Source organism: Hypomesus nipponensis, chromosome 27, assembly GCF_054491055.1.
Source record: "Hypomesus nipponensis isolate SF chromosome 27, ASM5449105v1, whole genome shotgun sequence".
Classification (NCBI taxonomy): Eukaryota; Metazoa; Chordata; class Actinopteri; order Osmeriformes; family Osmeridae; genus Hypomesus; species Hypomesus nipponensis.
Window position 1 is genome coordinate 14,161,748 of NC_140387.1, and position 14,414 is coordinate 14,176,161.

Consider the following 14,414-nt stretch of genomic DNA (forward strand, 5'->3'; position numbering starts at 1 on the left):
CTCTATCTTTTTATTGTAATCTCAAACTAGATAATAGCCTATATTGTTACAAGTAGGCCTACAACAATTCTGTTCATTCACTGAAAGTTTTTCGTATTTGTGTGGATGGAAGTATAAAAGTTTTAGGACAAAATAGAGTAGTCAAGAGTGTACCAAAGTAGTATGGTAAAATGTGTAAAATGTCCCATTACAGAGTAAGAAAATGCCAGTAAACAAACCATTTCACAGGGATTATCTCAAATAAGAATACCATTTGTGAATCTCCTACCGCTTCAAATGCATCCTCCTCTCTTTACCAACCTGTCATTGATAGGTAAGGCAGTGAATAGGCCTACCTCCTCCTTCTTAGTTCAAATGATGGATGATGACTGGGCCGCAAACTGTATGTGAATGGGAACCATGCACAGCCTACTTCATGCCCTTAGACACTGATGCCTCCCATGGGGCTAATTCAATAGACGATATGAGGATAACAAATATTAGGATAACGATTAATAAGAAATGTAGGCCTACATTAAAACTATTAGATCATCTTTGTTGTAATTAGATGAAACTTCATTTACGCAATGGGGCACATATCCTACACAAAAAAACTGCCACAGGGATGTTAAAGTCGGGGTCATCATCAACATTAGATGTAGCCGTTTATCAAACACTCAGTTTCATGAAAACTCTAGTTGACTTGGTAAGTCACTAACACTATTATTTAATAGGCTACAATTGCCATATTTTATTTAATACAATTGGTATTGAAGTTTATCATCCACTTGCTATTATTTGTTTTGCATGGCCATGGCTTGTAATATAACCAATGATGTCAAAGGGCCTTAAAAAAAACTCAACTGGAATGCAAGATTCCGTTCCAGAGATGCCGCCTCTTCGCTGTGTATTCTGGGTAGAGACGGTAATTCCACGATGGCGGCGAGCAGGAGGCTACATAAGGTACATTTGCTTGGAAATCAAATAATATTTTTTAGTCAAATTACTTTAAATCAGTATTGTATTTAAGGCATGAATCCACGACTATATAAATAAGTGCCGTTTACTGTGAGTATGTCGTCGTGCGATGTAGGCCTAGTCACAAAGTGAAAGAAGAACTGCAGACAGAATCAGGGCTAGCCAGACACAGTACTAGCTAGCTACTTTAATGGTGCTAGCTAGCTAGCTAGCTCTATCGGGAACGAGTGACGAAGCACCGGCTCATGACATTATTTCCAAATAGCCAATGCTTACTACACTACCTAACGTTTTGGTCATAACCAAAACCGTCTGTCAAAATGTTATTGCCATTTATAAAAGTTTTTTTTTTATACATTTACTAGGTTTCGATTTAGCTTGCTAACGCCTAGTTAGCCAGTCACAAGAGTGTTTGCTACAATGGGGAAGTTGCTAGTTAGCTACTAGCCAGTGGCTAGCTTTTTTGCGTACTCAGTCAATGTAGCTACACAAGCTAACTGCCTATAGTACAGTGAAGGCACAACAACCAATTGGTATACTAAGTGTCGTAGTTAACAGCGTTGAAAGCGAGCAGCTTAGCTACTAGTTAGCGACATGTAATAACTCGGCAGACTTTATTGACTTGCAACTATTCGATCTATCACATCAACGAATCTAATAACGTTAGCTAGGTCAAATCAAATGTATTTGTATACGCCCAATTTACACGCAAGCATGTCACAGAGGGCTTCACATACGCCCATAGAACTGCCCCTCAGCTAGGTAGGTCCTAGTACCGTGTTACTAACACTGTTAGAGAAATGATGATGGTTGCGGAATTAAGAAGCGTTTTCTCAATACATTAACTAACTGCAACAAACGTTAACATTACCTAGCTAGCTTGAAATCCCTACATATAGGCAAGGAAATGCACAAAAAAGATGTATGAATTGAACACTTCAATGTAACTTTTATCACATAGCTAGTTAACGTGAAAGCAGGTAACAGATTAATCACTTGTCCGGATTGAGTTTGTCTGGCGATAGCTCAAGTGAAGTACATTATAGCTGTGAAATACAAATGTATTCATGGTGTATTGGGTATTTTATGTTAACTTAATGTTATTAGGGGCGTGGCAGCCCCAGCAAGAGAGATAACAAATAAAAATAGGCCTACCCAAGGCTGTCTGATCCATTGCAATGTTCAGGGTCCAGCTTTTGTGGATAGGTATTAAAGGATTCTAGTAATACACAATTTGGTTTTGTTGAGGTGGAGATATTTTACAGTGAAAAACTGTAAATAGACTAACTGAATTAGATGCTCTTTTCTTCCATTGGATGTCATTGGCCTACACATCATCTTCCTGGTCAAGTGTTCCGAGTAGGTTTACTTAGTCGGTGTACTTCTGATGGTTTTCTTTTGTACTTCACAGGAACTTGATGAAATCCGCAAATCTGGAATGAAAAACTTCCGCAACATTCAAGTGGATGACTCAAATATTTTGACTTGGCAAGGCCTTATTGTTCCAGTAAGTGTCACAGTAGTTAATCTCACTAGTTTTGTTGACCTATGACAATTAAGCTGTGTTAATTTGCAAGGATACTCATTTGCCCTTGAACTGTGGATCAACTTGCCGTGGTAGTCATTTCTTACAAACCATCACTCCTTCTTTCCCTCACCTCCTCCCCTTTCCTTTCCCTCTCCTTTTCTGCTCAAATAGGACAACCCCCCATATGACAAAGGTGCATTTCGGATTGAGATCATCTTTCCTGCTGAGTACCCCTTCAAACCCCCCAAGATCACGTTCAAGACAAAGATCTACCACCCCAACATCGATGAGAAGGGCCAGGTGTGCCTGCCTGTGATCAGTGCAGAGAACTGGAAGCCAGCCACAAAAACTGACCAGGGTACAGTAAATGCATGCTCACCAGTGTTATACACGGGTATACATACATGTGTACAGACCAACACAGTCACACAAAGGACCACACACACACACACTTGAAAGACTTATTCCCTCAGTAGTTTTGCTCTGGTAGTCTATCTCACTGCTACCCCATAAATTAGATCTGAAAGCTCAGAATGTAAGGAGAGAATCTTCGCCTCCATCTGATGTGTATTCACAATTGAGATGTTATTCCCTGTGAAGGTAGGCTAGATACACACACACAGACACAGAACGCCATGCCTCTGCCTCCGTATTTGTGTGCTGTGGGGCATGGGGATTTCCACTTTCCAAGCCACTCTAAGCGTGTTTCCCCTCTAAGACAAGAGAATGAAATAGAGGGAAAGACCTGATGGGGCAGGTAGGGATTGAATCCAGTTTTTTCGAAAGTGCACGCAGGTGGTTTAGACTGCTAGACCTGGGGGGTGTTCCATCAACATCGTTAACAAAAGCCGCGCTTACACGAAAAAGCCTAGCTTAGGTAAACATTGGTAAACATTAGGTAAACTGAGACTTAAGCCTCAAGCCATTCCACTAACAAAAAGGGCAATATTGCTGCACGGTGAGGGAGACAACTTGTCAAACCATTATGACTGTTTAAATGCGTAAATTGTGGGCCTACGAAATCTACTTGACAAAACGTATGCATTTAGGCCTACTGGTAATTAGCATAATTTGATGAGCTGTCACATCTTGAACAAAAATAATAAATTACTTCAAAATAATGTTGCCACACACATTTATTAACTGATAACCTAAATGCTGATCTTTGAAATAAAAGGGAAAGATGACCATGACTAAAATGGGGATTCACTCAAATAAGTATTATTGCACAGATCCAGCAGACTTCCAGATCAGAAGGTGACCCAAACTATAGATTTTAGCATTTAAAATGGCTTTGCATGACTAAGAATATATAATTATGATATTACACATGCACATTTAATCCAATTATTACTATTCTGGCTGACAGTGTATGGACAGCTCCCCCATAACTTAAATGTACACATGTACACTTAGGCTGCAGAAAGATTTCCAATTAAGTCTGCCTCCACAGGTGCATGGGCTTTGGACAGTGGCAGACTGTGGCTGTTTGAAGGGCAGGGGCAGAACAATTAAAAAGGCTGCTACTGCACAACAGCAAGATGGGACACCCCAAGTGTCGTCCCAGCCTCACTTTGGGAAAGCATGCCCTTGTGGGCACATTGTAGGGGAGACTGTTGTGCCCAGCATCTCATGTTGTTTTTTGGAAAGGGCACCATTTGGGACACTCATGTAGGTGCAACATACAGGGCACTTCATAACAGCACTCTTTTCCATTGGAAGTAAGGGCATGGAAACGGTCAAGATTAGACCATTGTAAGGGCACCGTATAGGGTACTGTATCACATTTTCTCTAATATAAAGACACTCATTAAGAAATGTTTTTTATATTTTATTATAGAGGGCACACTCAATTATTGCGTTAAGGGGCATCCTGGGCACTCAAGCATATTTCCCAATGTGAATGGCAGACAGAAGGGCGTCTCATTTTTGCCACTAGAGGGCATTTTAGAAATGCTTTTTCAACCCTGGGGGAAACAGTCAGCCTGTTTATTTAGATTAATACATTCTTTGGAGATGAAGTAAACATGTAACTTAATTCATGCTGGGTCATATTGTGAGAAAAAAAGTCTGCACTTACGGGACGCACAGACGGAACAAAAGTGCTTTGCGGGTTGGAATTCACTCGACGGAACTGTCTTTTGAGATTCTGTTTCCACCTGTTTGAAATTATTTGCGACACATCTTAAATTAGCTCGAGTTTCAGCCTGACACAAAGCAGGCAAGTTCATAGGTATAAGTTACCTTGGTTACTTAGCTAGAACTAGAATAAGCCACCTTAATGGAACAGAACTCTCCCTGAAGTAAGCGAGACTTGTCTGGTTTTTCCTTAATCTACGTTGATGGAACACCCCCCAGATTAAGTAAGATTGTTGAGTCTTGGTGCTAAGCCAGTCTCTAGCTCACCTGGAGATGGTAACATAATGAGTTAACTAATGATTAGCATGCCCACATGACACTCCATTACATTTATGATGATGATTATTGTTGTGTTGAACTTTTTTTGTTTTGTTTTCCCTTCCAGTGATCCAGTCCCTTATTGCTCTGGTAAACGACCCCCAGCCAGAACACCCATTGAGGGCGGACCTAGCCGAGGAATACTCTAAGGACCGTAAAAAATTCTTTAAGAATGCAGAGGAGTTTACAAAGAAACACGGTGAAAAGCGACCAGTGGACTGAGAGAGTGACGGTGTGATTCCTGGCCTACTCTCTTCTCCCCACCGTTCTTATTCCAAGCTCCCCCCCCCTCCCCCATGCCATCCATCACGGCTCCTGCCCCCCAAAACCTCAAAAATGCCCATTACGTGCATACTTGTTCCCCTTCAGCTGCCCCAGAGCCTGCCCATCTGCAGATGAAGTGGTGTATCTCAGTTTCTCTTTTCCCTGGGCTGGCAGCAGGACTTGTTAGTGATCCGGCTCTCACCCTCTGGTGGCCACTTAAGGCTGTTACTAACTTTCTACTGATTTTCTTAAATTATACACATTTTGAATTGGTCTAAGAAGGCAACTCGTCACAGAAATGAAAGAAAGATGAGGACAAAAATGCTGTTCTGCTAGATTTGTTCATTTGATTTGTTCATAATTTATTGAAAGCCAAGGCAGAACCCTGTATTATTGATTGTTTTGGAGACTAAATGCAAGGCTCGACTCTTGTGGTATGATGGCTAATTATTTTTTCCCTTTCACTTCCCTCCCCCATCACCAAAATGCGTAACAAAACACACCACCCCAATGGCAACAAAATGATAGATAACACTTAAAACATGAAAGTTCAGGAGTTGTGTGGTGGAATGTTTCTTTTTTATATGTTTTTTGTTGCTAATGTTGCACTTTACTTTGTGGAACTAGCTTTTAAGTTCACTATAAAACTGCAGTTTATCACCAATACAATGTTTCAGATTATATAAAAAGTAAAACTGTATGTGTCCCTTCAGTTCAAAATTTATATTTTTAAGGTTATTAGTTTGGAATTTAGTTAACCTGTGGCACTTCAAAAGGACAAATTGCACTCTTTATGCCTTTACCCATATATTGCTTCAGGAAGCAGTTGGCCATCTTCAACATCTGTACGGTGGTCATGTGAATAGCTTGTTTGACCCCTTGAGTAGCACTGGTTGTTGTGGAAGTTTGTTTGACAAATAGTTTCTGTCTTTCACTGGCTTTAACTCAGTCACCACTATATGAGACCAGAAACTGTTGTTAGATGTGTATATGATTGTCCACCACAAGATGGGTTGTATGACCTTGGAGTTCAGAAAAGAAGGTGTAACAACTTTGGTAAAGTTGCATATGGATCAGAAAATATAACATAACACACCTAGTTACGATCTCCATCATTACTGTTCTGGAGTGATTGATCAACATTATTCCAACAGCCTCTTTTGAAGTGGCTTTTTCATCTCACACAGACCCTCCCAATCTGTTATTACTTAGTTATAGAGCATAAAATCCCAAGGTCATGTCAAGGATGGACGAGTGCAGCAGCCTAAAATTGAACAGGACCAAGAACGCAGATGAGGCAACATGCTGTCGGCGGGTATAGGTCTGTTATTGTGTGCGTAAACAGATGTCTAACTATATAGACACCTTTGATCCCTACATATTCTTCTCCCTGATGTCCTGCTTATTGTTAAGCTCTTTTTTTGAAACCCATTCTCATAGGCTGGTGTCAGTTGTTGAGGGTCAGTTATATCCTTGATAACATTAACGGGTTGAGGGTACAGTAGCCTTTTAATGCCCTCTTCCACTGTCTTCATCCTGTCTCTGACCAAACTGTAGAAATCAGTGTGTCAACAGTGTTTAATTTAGCTAAAGCAGAAACAAAACAACAAGCAGGCCGTACCGTACAAGATGACAGTAGAGGATCAGATATGCTTTCGGGTTGTCTAAGTAAGGGCCTTATCATGTATCAATAAAACACAAATGATACTATCACTTTGTCAACTAGTGTATTTATTGATTAATTACTCAACATTGAGTCCAAAGTCAAATTCATTATAAGGAACATCGATAAGATATTTTACTGTGGAAGTGCTGTGTTGTTTGTCACTATTTTGTCACAAAAAAAGGTATTTACAATAGAATGAGACAGATTGTGGACTGAATATGCTGAGCACTGACAAAGTAGTGCACTATTTTATAACAAGTTAAAAAAATATATTGGTATGAGAAGCTTACCCACCTACAAATAATGTTCAGACTTTCAGATGGATGCCAGAATATTGTTTAAAATACTATTTACAGTAAGGCTGAAACGATTCGTTGCCGTTATCGACTATCAATTAAGTAAAATATTTGTGTCGACAAATATTTCTGTTGTCGACAAGTCGTTATTTGATCAGTGAGAGCTGTATCTCTAGACTACGCTCCCGTAGAAGACGAGACGAAAGGGAAAGTTTAAAACCAAAAATGTTATCGTGTGCAATAATTAGTAACTAGATTAGTCAGGTGACTGAGCGGTTATGGAATCGGGCTAGTAATCAGAAGGTTGCCAGTTATATTCCTGGCAGTGCCAAAAAATTACGTTGTATCCTTGGGCAAAGCACTTCACCCTACTTGGCTTGAGGGAATGTCTCTGTACTTACTGTAAGTCGATCTGGATAAGAACGTCTGCTAAATGTAAAATGTAGTCGATTTATTTCGAATTCCTTTGCTGCAGCCCTAATGTACATAGAGGCTTGATGAGTACATGATCATAGATCTGCGTATATTGTGTTTGGTGAGCTGTGTTCAATTTGCTCTACAAACACTGCCATATATAGGCCTGGGTTGCCGGTATTTGCATTTGTTTTTATATTTGTTTAGCTTCAGGACCTCACCCCACCTTATGATTCAGGGACGACCTCTGATTAGGTCAGTTTACAGGTAGCTTTCTACCCTGCGCTGGAATAAGCTAACCAATCAGTATCCCGTCTCGTCATTCAATGGTGTATGAGTGTGTGTAAAGGGGTAGGAGGATTGGGGTGGAACTATTGTACTTCTTAGATATTTGGAGATCGTATGTCCCACACATTGTCTAATACTTCCCACCCCCACTAACCCACTAAGATTATTGTAAGTAAGTATAGTGCAGACATAAGCTTCATTAGCTACACGTCACTAAGAACTTTTGAAGAAGGTCAATTGGTCCCTGACTGACTAAGCTGTCTAACTGTGTGAGTCTACAGACAGATGAACATGAGCTTCTTTCATTTCAAACAGGTGCTTCTAACCCAGGACCTGTACTTCATTCAATGTTATTTTACCCAGTTTGTCAACCCAGGTGAGATACGCATAAGAGTGAGTCCAAATCTGTTGTGCAAATCTTTCCTCTCTCAGTTTTAGTTAGATTAAATTATGGAATTAAAGTGACCTTTTGGTGAGGTAGACACAGTAGTAAAAGAGAGGGAAAATCACAATTTAACTCCTTAAAAATGTGCAATAGTCGAATCAGTATGTTCAAGCATAGATTTTTATTCAGGTTAGTAATATAGATTAGACCTTGCTTGAGGTAGGTACCCCTAACCAAATATCAGGAATCAGACTATCCTATCCACAATATTCTTTAGTAGCACTAAGAAACATCAAGAGCACAACATCCAGCTCAGATGATAGTCTAGTACTTCAACTATTTCCGGAAATGCTGTTTGGGGATGAGTGGAGGGATTAGGGCTAGCCTCTCCCACCTAGTTCCTCACTTCCTGCCATTAGTCAAACAGTGGAGTGGGTCACTTCCTGTTTCAGAGAAGGGATGTTACTTTCTGAACTGGGTAATAGGGGGAGGGATCTTGATGTCCTGACCCTTCTCCAACCTCTTCTCACAGTCAATCAGGTAGTTGACTCCGTCAATCAGCAGCTGGACCAGCTCCACCTACACCACACACAAACGCAATTTAAAATGCATACGACAACCTTATGAGAATTAGCAACATATGGTCACAAAAGGTTTGAAGGCTAGATGTTTTCTGACCTCTGATTTGCCCAGACGGTCGTTGTTGGAAATATCAAAGGTGTCTCCGGTGGCGGCGGTGTCCACTCCTCCTGTACCTCTCTTCTGCAGCCGCAAGTTGTCCAGGATCTTAGAGAAGCGGAGATCCTACAGGCCAGGGCAATATTTGATTAATCCTTGTATTACGGTACCGTTCCTGTTGTTTCTTTCTGTATTTTATTTAAATTAATTTTAAAATGCCATAAGTTATATTCCTGTCATGTTTGTGTGTGTGTGTGTGAGAGAAGAAGGTACCTTGCTGAGTTTGGGCAGTCTGACATGGACACCAGCCCTGAGCCCAGTGCCCAGATTGGAGGGGCAGGTGAGGACGTAACCTAGACGCTCGTTCCACATGAACTCCCAGCCTCTCTCCTGAATCAGCTTCTCCACCTAGTGGACGGGAGAGCACAGTGCTGCTGAGGTCACAGGATAAAACACTACATGTAAGGTAGACAGGTCTCGATGAGTTGTAGAGACGGAAAGGACAAGTAGGAGTTGCACCTGTTTGAGTCCTCTGCAGAACCTCTCAAACACTCTCTTCATGTTGCCTCCCTTCTCCATGGAGATGACCCTGGTATGGTCCTCCTCATTGATCCAAATCAGGAAGGTCTTCTCATTGTTGTGCCTAGGAGAAACAGTACCGAGACAACAAGGAAACATGGTTCACTTGCTTTATTAGCATTCCTGAAACTGGCTAGTATGAAACACTCATGAAACTGTCAGTTATACTTGGAGACACCTCAGTATATTACGTGCCAATCATCCCGTCAATTCATGCGGGGAATACCAAATAAGTATCTATTGAATCACAGCACACATGCAGGGTAGAGACTTCTGTTTAAGAGAAGCCTATAGACCCTACCAGATGCCCCTGCCGTCTGGCCAATCACGGGCCATCCCTGCACATGTCAACAACGGTGAGACAGGCTTGTCAAAAAGAAAGTGGTCCTGACAGGAAAGGGGGGGGGGGGGGCGGGGTCAACAAGAAAAAAGGGAGGGAAAAGGGAAGTTTGAGGGAAGACTGAGCTGTGTAGGAGTGCAATTCGGCTTTGATTTCTGCAAATGTGATAATTCATAGTTAGTTACTAGAAAAGGAAGAGATGGAAAGATGGGTCACAGGTGAAGGTTGGGGAATTATTATTTAGTAAGAAATGGTGCTTTGGACAGGCAGTAGTTTTCCAGTATAATCTGGATCTCTTTGATCAAAGTTGAACAGGAGGCGTAGGAAGCACATTTACAGTAACTTTAAATTCATCTCAGTAGAAACCCTTGAGAAGTCATTTGAACACTTGAAAAATACTTCTCTTCTAGGCACATACAGGGCTAGGTGTCTACAGCTACAAGGAAATTAGTCTGTTTTCTACTGCTTTGGCCCATAAACTTGCTCCATCTAAACTATGAAGAAGAGAATGGTCTCTTTACTGCTTTGGCCTTACCAGATCCCCCTGGCATCGGGCCAGTCACGGGCCATGAAGGCCGATGTGAGCAGAGGTGAGACGGGTTTGTCAAACAGGAAGTGCTCCTACGGAGGGGCAGTATAATTGGGTTGGACAGAAAGAATTAGGAGAGTGAAATGACATCCACTGTGACTGAGACAAGGCCCAGTTCAAATTATATTTCGGATGGTTTTGCCTAACTGTGAGCTTCCCAAGTCTTTGGATTCAGGGGATGAATGTAAAATATTTCTGTGCACAGAATAATACAGATCAGTGTTCAATCATGGTACATGATCAAGTTGAAAGTAAAGGAACACTAGAGATTGCATATGGTGGATGGCTGGGTGGTGTTCGTGGGGATCAGGGACTCACGTCGATGAGCTGCTGCTGTTCCTTGTCGGTCATCTCTCCCAGGCTGTAGTAGCGTCCGGCCAGGTCTCCCTTTAGGCCGGCTAGGGCCTGCACACACACGCGCTCAACCTCGCGGCGCTCGGCTCGAGAGCAGGCAGGGGGCAGGCTCAGGCCGCGGATGCTGCGGCCGGTACGGACGCGGGACGACAGCACATAGTTCTCATCGAACATTCCAGACGTGATCTACAGAGGAGGGTGAGGGTGGAGAACCCAAATAATACATGATGGACATTGGCCAGGTGTTTACTGAATGCAGTATTTGAAAAAAAAATGACGTATGAAACAAAAAACTATGGATGGATGGATGGACAGACGGATGGATGGAGAGCTTCACCTTGGATGAGTCCAGGTCAGTGGGATGCTTCATGGTTTTGGGATCGTAGCCATTGTGTCTATCCTTGATGACTGGATCAAACAATTCAGCAAACACCTGTGAGGAAGAGGAGGAGGGAGAGGTTTCTGTCAGGAAAGACTGCTGCCATTTGTTCTGAAAATCTGAAAGTAAGTAGACAGAAACACATCCGGCCAGCCAGTGAAACAAAGAAAAATAAAGTAAACTGGATAACCAGATATCTGTTTGACAGACTAAATGACCTACAGGTAGGGACATGAACACAATGACGAACACAATGACCAATGTGATCACTGGTCTGCCAGAAAAACAGAAGCCCATACCAACCTCATAGCTCTCCTCGTCCCCTGCCACCATGCCCACAGTCTTGATGAATGGATGCCCGGGGTTGTCCACACCAGTCTGAATGCACTGGTCCAGGGTCCAGTGGTTAGGGGTCAATTTGTCCCTCAGCTGGCCATAGATAGCTGGGGTCAAGGCAGCTGCCATACAGTTGTTGTGCTTCCTCAAGTCAGGGAAGTCCGAGCTGTAAAGAAAAGTATATTTAGTCAACTCAACTCACTCTGTTTTTGTACAAAACCCCCCAAAAACTGATAATATCTACTTGAATTATTCATTGTAAATTCTTTGTTACAATATTCTTTAAAAAAAGTAGCAGTTGTCTGTTGACCTTTTTGGCTCCTGCCAAATACATGTGGGCACGTGTGTATGTGTGTGCGTGAGTCTGTCTGTGTATGTAAGAGAAGTGAGTGAAAGGGCACTAAAGGTGACGGAAAGGTCTAGCAGGCTGTCTGTGAGCCTCTAATATTTCATCCCTACCTTTGACTTTATGCTCTGACAAACAAACACACACACACACACCTCGTGGCCTGTGTAAACGACGTTCTCATTTTGGAGATGGTTCATTGACCTAGTGATCAAGTCAACTGACCTGGGAGGATACAGCTTCTTTCTCTCCTCAGCAATCAGAGAGCCAGACTCACTCATCAAGTATCCTGCTGCCACAGAACTCGCGCCCAGGCTAGCCAACAGCACAGCTGTGTTGCGGCCAGATATCATGCGAGTGAAGGAGTTAGCCATCTTTGGAAGTAAGGTGTTTTTTGTCAGATTCAGGTGAACTGGAGAGAAGAAAGAGAGAAGGAGAGCTTTGTTCCTGAAAAGTGGCAGAAAAGTTCAAGAAGTCAAGAGCCTAGGCATTCAACTCTGATGACTGCATACGGATGGTCATTCTTTAGTTAATCATAGGCTGTGTTGCTCATAGCGGGAACTCCCATATACTGACCCTAGGATCCAACTACCACATACAATGGTACAGAGATGTTTCCGCATTGAATATGAACTACGGTTTTTCAATGAACCCAAACAATAGATGCAGACCGACGCATACACAAACACACGCTCACTCGCACACACACACACACGCAATACTCACTTACACAGACACACACCCACACACCGTTTACAGTCAATTAACAGGCTTAGAGTATGAGAGGTAGTGGCAGATGGCAGCATAAGCTGGGGTCATGTAGCCTCTTCGTATACACCTCTTAGCACTCAGACTGGCTGACACAAAATGGAAGCTTCCAACAAACAAGCAAACAAACAAGGTAGAGGAAAGTTGTCCTTCTTCAGCGGGTATAGATGAGGTTTGTAAATGTTAACTCTTAGTAATCAATAAAGAATATAATGCTACAGAGCCTATTAAAACTGTATTGTGAACCTCATGAATCATGTAAAACCCCTGTGTTATAACCCTTGTCCTAGTGAGGTTTTTCCAATCTTACCTCTTGAGGCAGTCGTCTGAAGGTCATATCCACTGTCATTTAAAACCCAAAGAACAGATATAGACAGGAGCTCTGACCAGGAGACTAATCATTAAGTGATTGAGGGGTCTTCCTGGGTCAGTGGCATTATTTATAGACCTCTGGAGAAATCTTGAGCTTGGGCTCCTGTGCCAAAGCCCTGTCTGGCATAGATCCTTGCCCAGACCTTTTGCTTACCAGGGACATTCTGATACAGCCACAGTTCCTGAGACTAGTCCTTCCAGCCAAGATGTAGAACAGAGGGCAGGGGGGCACAGGTTCAAAGACATGACCAAAAAAAGATAGAAACGCCATACGGTAGGTGAAAGTGCAGAGAGGGTTGACCTACGAATCGCGAGCTTTGAAATGACACCAGCAGGTTGCCCAGGTGGTGTAGGAGTACTCTGTACACTGGCCTCAAAAGGCCTCTATTGGTTAGTGTCACTGTGGATTATACAGCTTTGTGGTTGAGATTACACCATTACCAGCTCACAACAGCAGATCCAAGGTCAGTTTAGTTTCCTTAAATCCTTACCTTTACCATAGGGGGAAGTAACAGAAAACTGAGCCAGGCTAGTGGCTGGGAACAACTTCATCCCATAGGCCATAAGGCAAGAGAGCTGAACTCAGAGTTAAAGTTGCACAATGGCTCCATGATAAAGGACAGCTGACAATTACTTGACATTGTGTCCTTGCATTTCCTACTGATAAAAAACTTGTTTAGAAAAATATTAATTGTTACTGTTTGCTATTTGTGAACAGACAACTCAATAAATCATCGTATTTCAAAACTTCTTTAACACTTTACTAATCAACTAAGCTACCAACCAGTATAATAAGCCTGCATCCACTCGCTTGTAAAACAGTCACACAACAATTGCATAAAATACAAAACAGTATAAAAGTGTTTTCTATTTTCCCAATACATTTCCCACTTAATATTAATACATATTATGAATTAAGCTATTGTTTAATGAGTTTTTAATGCTTTGGGAATTCGCTGGCCCCTGCTTGACAGAAAAAGAGTGGAAGAAAAGGTACAGTACCTGTGGATGAATCGCTATCCTTCCCTGTTTAAGATCTTACTCAGAAGTCTGCCTCCCCACTGTCTTTAAATGCTCCTCCCCCAATGTGGGATTACAACCTGTTCTTCAGACCAATCAGACATTATCTCACCAGTGAGCCAATGGGTGGAACAAGACCACATGCCAACCAATCATGTTTCTCCAAAGTTCACCGCCATTAAGGAGCAGGAGCCATATCCACTGTGTCCTTGAGCTTCCCACTATGTGTTTCTTGGGGGAGGGAAAAGGTCACATACACTCACAGGAGATCAACGCAGATGTTATTTGGTTTCCACAACTCTGTTAGTTAATGCTTGGTTAGTTCTCAGTAAGGGGAAAAACGAAGATTCTGACATTAAAAACGTTTATTTATTTACAAGCCAGAAGTGTAAATATCT

General features: G+C 42.1%; 2 protein-coding genes across 5 annotated transcripts; one reads left to right on the forward strand and one right to left on the reverse strand.

Moving 5' to 3' along the window:
- Nucleotides 1-836: 836 nt before the first annotated feature.
- Nucleotides 837-6,916, forward strand: LOC146220876 (ubiquitin-conjugating enzyme E2 L3). Its single transcript, XM_084693979.1, has 4 exons — nucleotides 837-942; nucleotides 2,369-2,464; nucleotides 2,657-2,843; nucleotides 5,010-6,916. Exons 1-4 carry the CDS (start codon nucleotides 916-918, stop codon nucleotides 5,162-5,164), a joined length of 465 nt encoding a protein of 154 aa, XP_084550105.1. The 5' UTR covers nucleotides 837-915; the 3' UTR covers nucleotides 5,165-6,916.
- A 1,501-nt stretch (nucleotides 6,917-8,417) lies between these two features.
- ckmt2a (creatine kinase, mitochondrial 2a (sarcomeric)) lies at nucleotides 8,418-14,082 on the reverse strand. Of its 4 annotated transcripts, XM_084693355.1 has the most exons (11): nucleotides 13,999-14,082; nucleotides 13,151-13,190; nucleotides 12,082-12,268; nucleotides 11,478-11,676; nucleotides 11,133-11,228; nucleotides 10,760-10,981; nucleotides 9,814-9,899; nucleotides 9,453-9,576; nucleotides 9,207-9,341; nucleotides 8,934-9,059; nucleotides 8,418-8,834 (listed from the first exon to the last, which is right to left on the reverse strand). In XM_084693355.1, the coding sequence occupies exons 3-11, from the start codon at nucleotides 12,228-12,230 to the stop codon at nucleotides 8,718-8,720; spliced, it is 1,254 nt and encodes a 417-aa protein (XP_084549481.1). In that variant the 5' UTR covers nucleotides 12,231-12,268; nucleotides 13,151-13,190; nucleotides 13,999-14,082; the 3' UTR covers nucleotides 8,418-8,717. The 4 variants fall into 4 exon arrangements, with proteins under 4 accessions (XP_084549481.1, XP_084549483.1, XP_084549480.1 ...); XM_084693357.1 differs by lacking the exon at nucleotides 13,151-13,190 and having other exon boundaries at nucleotides 12,082-12,230; nucleotides 13,999-14,079; XM_084693354.1 differs by lacking the exon at nucleotides 13,151-13,190 and having other exon boundaries at nucleotides 13,999-14,074.
- Between the last annotated feature and the right edge of the window lie 332 nt (nucleotides 14,083-14,414).

Bases quoted from the DNA above. Each gene is read 5' to 3' on its own strand.
- LOC146220876 (XM_084693979.1), top strand. From the start codon at position 916: ATGGCGGCGAGCAGGAGGCTACATAAG. The intron at 943-2,368 runs GTACATTTGCTT...TGTACTTCACAG, and splicing joins CGAGCAGGAGGCTACATAAG to GAACTTGATGAAATCCGCAA. The intron at 2,465-2,656 runs GTAAGTGTCACA...CTGCTCAAATAG, and splicing joins GGCAAGGCCTTATTGTTCCA to GACAACCCCCCATATGACAA.
- ckmt2a (XM_084693355.1), bottom strand. From the start codon at position 12,230: ATGGCTAACTCCTTCACTCGCATGATATCTGGCCGCAACACAGCTGTG. The intron at 9,577-9,813 runs GTAGGGTCTATA...TGTTTCTCCTAG, and splicing joins CCAGACGGCAGGGGCATCTG to GCACAACAATGAGAAGACCT. The intron at 9,060-9,206 runs GTACCTTCTTCT...CCTGGCCTGTAG, and splicing joins GACTGCCCAAACTCAGCAAG to GATCTCCGCTTCTCTAAGAT.